Source organism: Urtica dioica, chromosome 2, assembly GCF_054948205.1.
Source record: "Urtica dioica subsp. dioica isolate 48M chromosome 2, U.dioica_male_clone48M_v1_H2, whole genome shotgun sequence".
Taxonomy (NCBI): Eukaryota; Viridiplantae; Streptophyta; class Magnoliopsida; order Rosales; family Urticaceae; genus Urtica; species Urtica dioica.
This window is the reverse complement of record NC_142757.1, coordinates 46,886,610-46,898,665: the sequence shown is the minus strand read 5'-3', so window position 1 is coordinate 46,898,665 and position 12,056 is coordinate 46,886,610. Positions and strand designations below refer to the sequence as shown.

At 38.8% G+C, this 12,056-nt stretch overlaps 1 protein-coding gene across 2 annotated transcripts; it reads right to left on the bottom strand.

The window, feature by feature from the left end:
* Window positions 1-4,959: 4,959 nt before the first annotated feature.
* XLG3 (extra-large GTP-binding protein 3) lies at window positions 4,960-11,595 on the bottom strand. 2 transcript variants are annotated; one of them, XM_089606796.1, is made up of 10 exons: window positions 11,347-11,595; window positions 10,026-10,767; window positions 9,217-9,684; window positions 8,742-8,879; window positions 8,560-8,664; window positions 8,284-8,463; window positions 7,723-7,900; window positions 7,392-7,645; window positions 6,713-6,885; window positions 4,960-5,768 (listed from the first exon to the last, which is right to left on the bottom strand). In XM_089606796.1, exons 2-10 carry the CDS (start codon window positions 10,524-10,526, stop codon window positions 5,168-5,170), a joined length of 2,598 nt encoding a protein of 865 aa, XP_089462922.1. In that variant the 5' UTR covers window positions 10,527-10,767; window positions 11,347-11,595; the 3' UTR covers window positions 4,960-5,167. The 2 variants fall into 2 exon arrangements, with proteins under 2 accessions (XP_089462922.1, XP_089462923.1); XM_089606797.1 differs by having other exon boundaries at window positions 10,032-10,767.
* Window positions 11,596-12,056: the final 461 nt, after the last annotated feature.

The window sequence follows — 12,056 nt, the reverse complement described above, 5'->3', positions numbered from 1 at the left end:
AAAAAACACACACATAAAATATAGAAAATGTCTGTTATTGATACAGGCATAGGAAGAAGAAAAAAAGACTTGTCCTCAATATAAGAGGTCAGTAAACGTTTGTGTGCTAACAAAATATATAGATAAAAACGTATATGACTTTTGAATGTTGCTCTGTTATTTTGTTGGTGTTGAACAATTTTATTTATTTTATTTGCTTATAATAATTAAGCTTGAAATGAATTTTAATGTGGCTATTATAAAAAATAACAATGTCCCGCCCACCCACCACATAATTTATTTCAATATAAGAAATTATAGTAAGTACTTAAACTTATGCTCTTATTCGAAGATAATGCTTACAAACAAAAAGTCCCAATACGATCTTTATTAAAAAAAAAAAAAAAAAATGAAAGATGTCATAAGTATTTACTTTTTATGTACTCATTTCATGCATAAAAAAAAAACAAAAAAAAAAACAAAAAAAAAACCTTTGTGTTTTTCGTATAACCGTTTGAAGTTATATTTTAGGTGCTATTTTTTTATATGCCATTTTATTTTGGTAAAAATTAACTTACTGTATTTATATGCCATTCCCTTAATTTTTTTAAGATTCTACCAAAAATTTCATTTTATGATTAAAAAAATACAACCAACAGTAAAATAGTCGAAGTTTCATTCCTTTAATTAATCAATTGTGACTCGGTGGCCTATTTTTTTAATAAAATAAAATTTGTGCTACTTTTTAAAAGAAAAGTTGACTATTGAGCGACTGTTATAATTTCCTCATATATATGTATCTTTATAAAAATAAAATAAAAATTATTAATATATATTATTATTTTTATTGAATGGTATGATTTTAATTGTATGCTTATGAATAATGATTATATTTTTAATTAAATAGATGACATATTTAAGAGTTTAGTATAACTAAATTTATCATTTATTATATAATTATCTTTAAAATGTTGAATACTGATTCTAAGAAGAGAGAGAGAGAGAGAGAGAGAGAGAGAGAGAGAGAGAGAGAGAGAGAGAGAATAGAATTCGTTCACGAAATGCATTGGGATGATTCACACAATTTCTTTTTTATCTATAAAAAATTTCTCTCTTTAATTATCTAATTATTTGTTATTAATTATCTTATGTTTATATATAATTTTTGTTATTAATTATTCCCTCTTTATTTTTTTATTTTTAACAACTTATTTTCTTCGTTGTTACTCAAGTATTAGTCTAGTACATAGGCTATGACTTGTAAATTAAACATAATTGGGAAAATTTCATAACTAGTTTAAAACGTGTCTCACTTTTTATAACTCACTCGTGTTTTTAAAATATTTTAATAGTAACTGTTTCCCTTTTCCTTGGAAAAAAAATACCATTGTGTTTCAAATTTAGTCAACATTTATTGAAAACTAGTAAACAATTATTGAAATCTGGTCAACAATTTTGGTCAAAAGCTATTGAAATCTGATTAACGATTTTTGAAATTCGGTTAACAATTATTGAAATTTGGTTCAAAATATTGGTATTGAAATTTGGTCAACAATTATTGAAATCTGGTTGACAATTATTAAGGGCAAAATGCACACTTCAAAAATTCAAACAGCCATTCATGAAAAATAAAAAGTTCAGCGGTTAATATAAAAAATAAAAAAATAAAAAATAAAAAATAAAAAAAAATTACGGACAACGGTTATGGAAGGCTATATCCACAATATAAAATAGCAAGAAAGCCTAAGGTTATCAATGGGCCACACTTTATCTCGCTTCTTTCCCTCTGTCTTCTTCTATCTTCTTCAAATTAAATAGAACAAAACTTAGGCTTTCGCATACTACAAGGACAGAAGATAAGGTACTAGTTTAATTTTGCGAAACACCAAGAATAGATCTCACACCCTAGCTGCCGCGGTCTCTCTCCCAAAAAAAATCAAGATTTGAGCTTTCATTTTTCGGTGTCATCGCCTCTCATGGAATATGGAGACTTCGGTGGTCTCGACCAATGGAGGACTCTTGACGTAGGAAAATGTATTTTTTTTTTATTTTCGTCTTCATATTTTGCTTTGAGAAATTGCCTCATTTGCCACAAATTTCATAACATTTTCTCACTTTCCACCAAAAGGCTAATTTGTCCCAAAATGCCACCATCACATGCGTAAAAAGTCAAGTTTGCCCTTCACTATTATTTTCTTAGCAATTCCACAACAAACTTTTAAGATAGCATTTATTAGGTCTCATACCCCATTTATGTTTCTGATTCTCTACAGTCACTCTCTCTCTCCTCCTTCGTCCATCTCTCTCTCTCTCTCTCTCTCTCTCTCTCTCTCTCTCTCCCCCATCTCGTCCAAGCTAAGAAAACTCGTGAACATAGCTCAGAAAAGTCATCGGAGGAGCTCAGTTATCGTCGGAGGAGCATTCGAATCTCAGCCCAAAAAAAGAGAAGTTGCAATCCACGAAATAAAGCCCTAGGTTCGTTGTTTTTTTTTTCATTTTTCAGGTATAAAAAAGCTATGTGTCTTCAAATAATGAAGTTTTTGTTGTTTAAAAGGTAGGGTTTCTTATGGGTATGTTATGTGATTTTTGAAGATGACGTTCATTATTTGTTGACATCTAAAGTTAACAAATATTAACTCTGTTGACATTTTTGTACGCAGTGATGAGGGATATTTATTTATTATTCAAGCACAGTGGAACTTGGGTTGAACCTGGTCGGTATAACGAGAAATGATCTTTCAAAATCGTGGTGTCGTACGACGTCAACTTCTCTAGTTTGATGCAAATCATTTACACGAACTTACGGAAATCACCATCCACTCATACTGTTGGTGTTGCATACTCGATGGCTGGTGCAGTGCAGCTTGTTAAGACAACCAACGATGACACGCTCAAAGGTTACTTATATTTGCGGAGAAGATGAGAAGATGACATGGAGAAATTTCAATTGATATTGGAAATAAATGAAAAACAATCGGGTCCCAATTCACCAGGGGTTGGATCCACTCCCAACAGCCGTGATAGTGGTTGTGTTGGAAATTTACCTAGAAGAGTTTCCGACATGCCATCTATAGCCGAGGAGGGGTGTGGTTCAGTCCCAACTCCTGATCGAACTGTGGGATTAGATGACTTTATGTTATTTGACGATGCGACACAACGACGAGGCTCTCCACCACCACAAAACTCGCCTCCACCACCACAAAACTCGGCTCCATCAAAAAACTCGCCTCCACCACCACAAAACTCTCCTCCACCACAAAACTCATCTCCATTGCGAAACTCGCCTCCACCACAAAACCCTCATCCGCCACCATGATCTTCTCCACCACCACGCAACTCCACTCCTCCACTGTATTTGCCGCTGAATTCACATAGCGTTCCAAGTTCATCTACTAAGAACGGCACAGACGATGACACTATTGTTTTGGATGACCGTTCCCCTGTATATATTGAACTTCATGCATTGTATGCTAATAAAAAGACTTTACAGAAACACTTGATGTTGTTCGCCTCAGTCAACGACTTCACAAATAAGACAAAGAACTCAGACAAAAAAACCTCTGCACATTGTTTGTCCGGGAGAGGGCTGTAATTGGGTTATTCGAGCTGTGAGAAAGGCAAACACGCCCATATTTTCAAATTAGAAGGTAAATTGTCTTTATGTTCCATATGTTCTCTGTCTGTTGACTTCTTATGTCAACAGTTGATGTCTACTGTTGACATAGATGTCAACAAACAAAGAGCATATTATTACAGATGTCAATATTGTTGACATAGATGTCAACAATGTTGACATCATATGTCAACATTGTCAACATCTGTGTTATAATTCTCAACTTTTTTCCGGTGATACTCATGGAATTTTCATGTTTCAGGTTTGACAAAGACCACAGTTGTGCCTTACACGTAAGACAAGGACGCCACCTGCAAGCAACGAGTGAGCTAATTGGAGAGGTTGTAAAGCACAAGTGTATTGATCCAACGATGGGTATGTGTAGACCGAAAGAGATAATGAGTTATATGCAATCGGATTACGGTGTTTCCATGACTTACAAAAAAGCTTGGTTGTCCAGAGAGAAGGCACTAAAGTCCCTCTACGGTAGTTCAGCAGATTCGTACGCGTTCTTTCGGAAGTTAAGGTATATGATCGAGACTAAGAATCCCGGTTCTTTTTTTGACCTAGTCACTGGTGCGGGCGGCGTATTTGTCAGTTTTTTCATGGCACTCGGCCTTTGGAGAAGTGGTTGGGAGTACCTTAGACCTGTGATTATCGTTGATGGTACCCATTTGAAGGACTATTATAAAGGAACGTTGTATACAGCGTGTGAGATGGATGGAAACAAGCAAATATTTCCTTTAGCCTATTGTGTTGGTCCTTCGGAATCTAACGAGACTTTGACTTACTTCTTCGCCAAATTGAAGGACGCATACTTTACCCGCTCGTAATTATCATTATATTTATGAATTCTAAGTAAATTTTAGTGAACGTATTTATTAATTTAAGTATTTTTTTAAATTTTTATTTTAAGTATTTGTTTTAGATTTTTTTTATTAATAAATTTAATATTAAATAGATAAAAAAAAATACTCACGGATTACCCTATATCTTTTAGGGTTTTATCCAAACCTAGATCCATTAAAAATAAATAAGTATGAGTAGAGTATGTTTTTTTTAAAAAAAAATCGTGGTAAGATCTACTTTTGCAAGACCCTTAGACGAGCTGGGAGGCCTGTCAAATTGAAATTAAATATTTGACGCTTAGATATAACTGCAGTTTTTTTTAATTCTTATTACTATTACTATTACTATTACTATTATATAACAGGTAATTCCAGTTTTGATTGGACCAAAGAGGAGAAACACACTACAAAACCCGATTTCACCAAGAATAAATAAATCTGTATACAATACAGTATATATACATTTGTCTACAGCACGATCAGATTAACTCACACGTGCCAAAAACACCCAAGTCAAACTTGGAAAAACCCATCATCAATATCATTATGATTGACGTTTTAGAATCGAATCAATTTTCAATTATTTGAAACCGGAAAAGAGAGGACCTCTACAAGCAAATGTTACAAACAAATCCTCACCCCTCCTCTTCTCTCATCTCACCTCATCTCATCTTGTACAAAAACAAATACATTACATAACATTCATCGACAACAAAATCAAAACCGATCAATCTTGGCGGACAAAAGGCGAAGAGCTCAAATCGGTGCTGTAGAAGGAATCCTCGGCGCCGCCGTAGTAATTCTCCTCCTTCTCTTCGTCCCATTTGAGGACCTCTCTGATGTACTTGAAGCCCTCGTCGACGGTGACCCTGTCGCGGGCCCGCGCCTGCCACACGAACAGCTTGCGGTCGGTGAGCGAGGCGTAGAGGTCCTTGAACTTCATGGCCACGTAGAAGTAGGCCTGGTGGGCCACGAGCTGTCCCCCGTGGTGGGCCCGCACGGGGCAGAAGTCCTCGAACCACTCGCACGCGCTCAGCGGGGCCCGCCCGAGCTTGTCCTCGAAGAGGTCGTACTTGTTGAGCACGAGCACGAAGGGGGTGTCCCTGAAGCTCGGGTGCCTCACCATCGCCTCGAACAGCTCCTTGCTCTGCATCATCTTGTTGTGGAGCGTCGTCGTGTGGGTCCCGCTCCCGGACTCGGGGCCGACGGAGAACTGGTCGTAGTCGCTGAGGGAGACGCAGAACACGACGCCGCGCACGTCCTCGAACATCTCCACCCACTTGCAACCCTCGTTCAGCCCCTTCGCGTTCACCCGTATCAGCTGGTATCTGCCGTAAAACGAGAATCGCAGCGAATATTAGTTTTTTTTTAGGCTACTTGTGCTAAACCCTCTACAATTATCGTTCACCGAGGAAAATAATTCGTGGTAAAAAATAAGATACACTAGGACCAGAAAATTGCGTGCTAAAAAAAATTATTTAAAAATATTTTTTTTAGCACACGACTTTGTCGGTGAAGGTAAAAAAAAAAAAAAAAAAAATCAAATGTAGTCATATTCAAGTTGGGAAGGTATCAATAAGCTAGACTCAAGAAATCCGTTGGACAGGCGGAATCACATCTTTTACAACCTACACAATCCTTTGTTTTTCTTGGTCTAATTCATTAGATTACATGATTTATCATTTAATTAAATTCGTTGGGGTATTATTTTAGGGCCTTTATTGGCATGTAGGAACCTATATAAATAGCCACTTGGATTGGGAGTGACGATCTAGCTCTCGAAGAATAGATCAAGTATTTTGTGTCCATTCGGTTTTCGTTTAATTAATATAATTTATGGAAATTCATCACCTTCGTGAATTCCTAATTTAAATGCATCTGGTTCCTATCATAAGGCTAATACGAAAAAAAATCAACAAAATGCAATTCGGAAGGTAAATTAGTTCGAGGCTGCTTGTGCTAAACCTATAAATATAGCAACCTAGGTAAGCTTACTTTTACGTTTGCATTGTCTTTGTCGAACATCATTGTGAGAGTGACGATCTAGCTATCGGATGAAAGATAAAAGTATTGTCTTGGTTTGGTTTTTTTTTATTAATATAATTTACAGAAATTCACAAGGCTACTACGAAGGTCAACAGTTCAATGGTATTTTTTGCCTATCAAATAAGTTTTGAGGATCAAAATGCGACTCGGACGGTAGTTTGCAAAGAAAAAAAAAAGGGTAACTAGAAAGGCCGAACATGGGAATAGTGTAAAAAGAAGTGATTACTTGGTTAGAGGTTGCATCGGAGCTTCGAGATTGTCGGTGTAGGTTTCCGACATGGGGCTCCGATCGTCGAGCGAGAATTCGATGAAAGCCAAACCGTTCCCTTGAGTGACCCCTTCTGCATATAGTATGTCTCGTTCTGAAGGTTCATATTCGTTGCTCGAGATCTCCACGGCCTAAATATAGAAAACCAGATCATCAATGGTCAAAAATTCAATTTTCGCTCAGATATGTAGTAAACTTCATGATACATAGTATAACAATCGTTTTGGGACAATAACATGCATGTTGTTATACTACATGCTCTGCGCAAGTGATTTTTCGGAGTCAACTTTTTCTCATCAACAAATATACGTCAAATTTGTAAAATAATAATAATAATAGCAACCGAAAAATAAGTTAGATGAGGAAGAGAGAAAATCACTTTCATTTAAAAAAAATTATAATTACTCTCATCTTTTTTAGTTGTGATAACATTATTTTCTTAAAATAAAATTAAAGGCGGAGATACCCCTAAATGACACAGAAAATAATATATATATATATATATATATATATATATATATATATAAAATAAAAAAATCCAAGAAAAATCAAACAGGGACTAATGGAATGTTTTTTTCTTTTATAACCAAGAATAATCAGAATAAAGTTGAGATGAGGTTTTTGATTGGTAACCTACCTTGCTCAAGAAGTAATCGGCGACGTCGGGGAGGAAGTGAAGCTCGTCGCGTCTCTTGTAAGTCTCTTGGATGGCGGGATCTCGCCAAACCTCTTCCACCAACGGAGCGTACTCACGCGTCGCCGCCGGGAAAAACGCGTCCAAATCTCCGGTCGCTATTATGTCCAACAACCAGTCCGAGAAATTCTTCAGCCTCGGGTTTATCGAGTACACACATTCACCAGCTCCGTTTCCACTACTATCAACCTCTCCATCTAATAAATAAATCCATAAATTAGAATCGCGTCTGTGTTGTGCTCTCTCGATTGATTCCATGTTACATGTACTTTACCTGACTCGGCAACTTGATCGTGGGTTCCGAGTTCTCTTGCCTGAGAAAGAGCTTCCTCCTCGAAGCGTTCCCGTCCGTCGAGCAAGATGCTTAGGTATTTATACATGTTGCTCTGGATCATTAGCTTGATATCTTCGAGTTCTTCTGGACTGAACTTGTTGCCGTATAGAAATTTTGCCTGTCCATGCCAAGAAGAAGCATTAGTGAGACTCCATTGTAGGTACAGATATTCTCCAAGAACATAGTTTCTAAAAGCATTTCCCTTTCATTTTCACTTCCCTTCAAATTTCCCCTTTCATTTTCACTTCCCTTCAAATTTTCCTTTCATTTTCAATTTCATCTTCAAACATCGAAATCCAATTTCCCTTTCATTTTCACTTCCCTTCAAATTTTCACTTTCTCTCGCCTATTTTGAGGTTCGAAACAGAAACCAAAAGCATTTAAGAAAAATCTTTTTAGTACGATGGTGTCTAAAACTCGCCCCATAAGGTTTAGTGTTATTTCCTTTCCCTGTGATTTAAATAACAATTTTTTTTGCATAGGCATCGATAAACTTTGCACCTGCTTGAAGATAGTGCTGGTCCCAGAGCCTGGAAGTCCCAGAAGAAGAAGCTTCTGAACCTTTTTCTGCTCTAAAAAATTTGGCACGGTCGTGTAATGACTAGCTTCGTCTCTGAGTCCACTCGACTGACCATTGGGAACGGGCAGCGAGAACAGGCTACAAACAAACCTTGTTGTTGCCTGTTGAGAAATCAAATCAAAAGCATTTAATTGAAACTTCATGAATCTCCAGCATTCTTAGCTGTGTAACCAAACATTCCACAGATAATACGATACCTTCTCCCATATGTTTCCGCGTATGTTATTTTGGCCTTCCTCCTCGTATCGGCCATCGTCGTAAACCCAAAAATGAGTGTCTCGTGGACATTGCACATTCGCCAACTGCAATTTTAAGAACACAATTAGATATAAACACGATATGCCTAAAATACCGCATCACATAAAGAGGGCTTACTCACCCTAAGTATCCTTAGTTCAAGCCTTGTAATCTCTCGGCCGTTCATATAAACCTCGGTGTTACCATTGCTCGCGTTGGAGCTAAGTTTTCCGGTGAAATTCAAGTTTGAGCTTATGATTCTATCCGGCTTTTCTCCTTCCTGCCGGCAGATCATCAATTAATTAAACAAAAAAAGGAAAGCTTTAGCTACGCCAAAGCAAAGTACAAACTAAATCGTGCAAAAGACCAATCTCGATTGTGGCCCGATAAGAGAAAATGAGCTAAATTCCAAAACCAACAGACAGCCAGATGGGAAGTAAAACAAAATGTTTAGTCCCAAGATGTACTACCATGCTCAAAGGGCAATACAACAATATACGACCTACCATTCGTTTTTTTTTTCTTTTTTTTCTTTTAATACTCTGACAATACCGTTTGAGATGCCGTAAAAAAATGAAACTGACCACTTGTGAGTTTCGATCGTAATTTACACTAACCTTTCCCCAGAGGCCGGATTCTTTGTCGTACCAATACCTCCCGGGCTTCAATTTCCGAGGGGGGAGGGCACAGGCGTGGAGCTCGGACATCTCCTCGGGCTTGAGGGGATATCCGTTGACGACGAGCTGCTCGGGGCGGAGCTGATTGGCGGAGCACTCCCTCTCGGCCTTCATGATCTGCTTGACCTCCAACGGGCTGAGCAGCCTCGAGAGGAGCCTCGAGTTCTTGCCGAGGCGGGCCCGCCTCGACTCGTCGATGGCCTCGCCGATGCACGTCACGCACTTCCTCCCCTCCGGCATCGACCCCATCGCCCTCAGCAGGCACCCGCCGCAGTACCTCGCTTCGCACGCAAGGCAGCTCTCCTTCGCCTCCCACTTCCCCTTCCCGCACCGCAAACACACCCGGCTCGCCTTCTTCTTCTTCGCTTTCTTCTTCTTCTCCTTCGTCACCCCAACGTACTCCGCCACCTGGCGATAAAATAAATTAGGAAACTAACCCACTTAAGACTTTCGGAATTGCTGCTTAGCCAACCTTTACACGTGTTTACGCATTTTTATTTTCCTTTGTGTTGTTGCAGTTAAGCTTTATGAAAGCGTAAATCATGAGATATGACTAGTTACCAAAAACTCAATAAAGGTTGGCTATATAGCAACCCAGATATGTAAATAAGGCTATATATCTAATTGACCCTAAAATAAAAGTGGGCAATTTGACGATTATTTCCTGGTTAACCAAGTACCAAGAAAAAATGATATTGAAACTAACGATTAATTGGTTAAAGGTTCAACCGGTTAACGATTTCGCCCACCTTTACCTGGCGATCATCGTCTTCCTCCTCGCTGCCTCCGTCGTCGTCGATGACCCGCTTGGTCTCGAGGGTGTTGAAGGTCACGACGGGGGCGCGGGCCCGCCTGCGGGCTGAGCCAGGGGACGCGGAGGCGGAGGAGAGGTCGGGGTTGTGGAGGACCGAGACGACGGACTCCGAGCTCGCCGGAGAGCCCGCCGGAGAAGGGTCGGTCAGGCCGGCGATGGTGGAGACCGGGAGGCGGATCGGCTCGACAACTGGCGCGCCAGGCTGGCCCGAGGTGGAGGAGGAGCGCTTGGAGGCCGGGTCGGCGGTCGGGATGGGCTTTCGCGGGCCCACCTCGACGGGCTCGACTTTGGGGACCTCGTAGGAGACGGGCGGGCCCTCGTACTCCATCGCGATCGAGTAGTCGAGCCGCGCCGACTCTTCTCCCGGGAGCGGAGCGCCAGGTGGCAGCATCTTCCTCACCACTTCCCTCCAGTTCTCTTCCCTCTTTCCATCCATTGTTTTTTTTTCTTTTCTTTTTTTTACTTGGAATCAGAAATCTCACTGGGTTTTAGCTTGCAAGAGTCAAAATTTACTCTATTGTATGGTGTTATCTCTCAAGAGATCATCATCATCAACAAGACCCCAATAAACTTGATGCACTGAATTTAGAGAGAGAAAGAGAGAGGGAGAGGAAAGAAGTTGGCTTTTTTAGGCCCAGAGGAAATAGTCTCCAAGCAGCCTCGTTGGAATGGTCATCCTTTGAAAAAGAAAATAAAAAATTGAAAACTAACATTAAAAAAATCTGAAAAAGGATAGCTCAGAAATTACTAACCAACCGAAGATAAGGACCAAATGAAGATGACATGTAATGTAATGAAATTCAAACATTTTTTTAATAGCCAACATCACATACCACATTTAACAGCACGCACTCTTATTTTCAAAGCAAACTAAAATGAAACACAGCCCAAGTTGAAGCACACAGACCGCAGTCAAAAAAACCAGGCGTCTAATTTCGGAATCATATTTTAAACCCAAATAATGAAATGTTCTAAAGTTTTTTTAGAAGGAAAGAAAGATAAAAGACTTTTTTTTTTGGGTATTGGTCCAAGCCAAGGTGTTGAAAAAATCAGAGTCAAAACAATAATTAAACAAAAACAATATGAAACCAAAATCGCCAACAAATTTATATACTAACAAGCATAGAACCTTGAAAGGGACTGATTCAAAGTTCTATCCTTTGAACTATACAAGCTGATATAGTATGAACAAAATTTCCTTTTATTTCGAGTTTATACTCGTTAAAACTAGTTAGAGAGAGACAGTGTCAAAATACCTGGAAAGCGAAGGGAATGAAAGTGGATCTGAGCAAAATGAAACCAAAGACACATTTTTTTCATCTCCTTTTATATATTTTTCTTGAAACTTTTGAGCTTTGGCAAAAGGTAAAGCTTTTTCTCTCTATCTTTTTCTACTGCAAATCCACCAAGAAATTGACGAGAGAGAAAATGTTGAAACCCACGCAAACACAGAAGAGAGAGAGAAGTTCTAGAGAGAGAAAGAAAAGACTGAGAGCGATTGAATAAGCGTACAAGATTTAGGAGAGAGAAACTTTGTCATTTAGCTCGACTTGACAGAGAAAACAGGTTTTATAGAGAGTATTATTATCTGTATTTCTTTCATCGTCATCACTCGAGCCACGCGCCAATGTTGGAGCGTCTTACGAGCGTGAAAGAGTGAAAAAAAAGGTTCTAAACACGACCATGATTTTTTCGTATCTGTTCATTCACACGCGCTGGTATTGAAGCGTGTGGTCACGGGGATACAGATAAAGTGCAATGGTCCAACATTGGGTCCCACCACACACCCACGTTATTAACTCACGTTAATAATAAAGGCAGTGCTTGTTGATAATTGCTCAGAGTCAAACACCCAACAACACCACCGTTGAAAATGAGAAGGAAATAAAACATAAATAAAAAAAATGCTTTTTTATGCAATTTGGGAGGAAGATTCTCTTTCTATCTTAAATATGGGACGTAATCG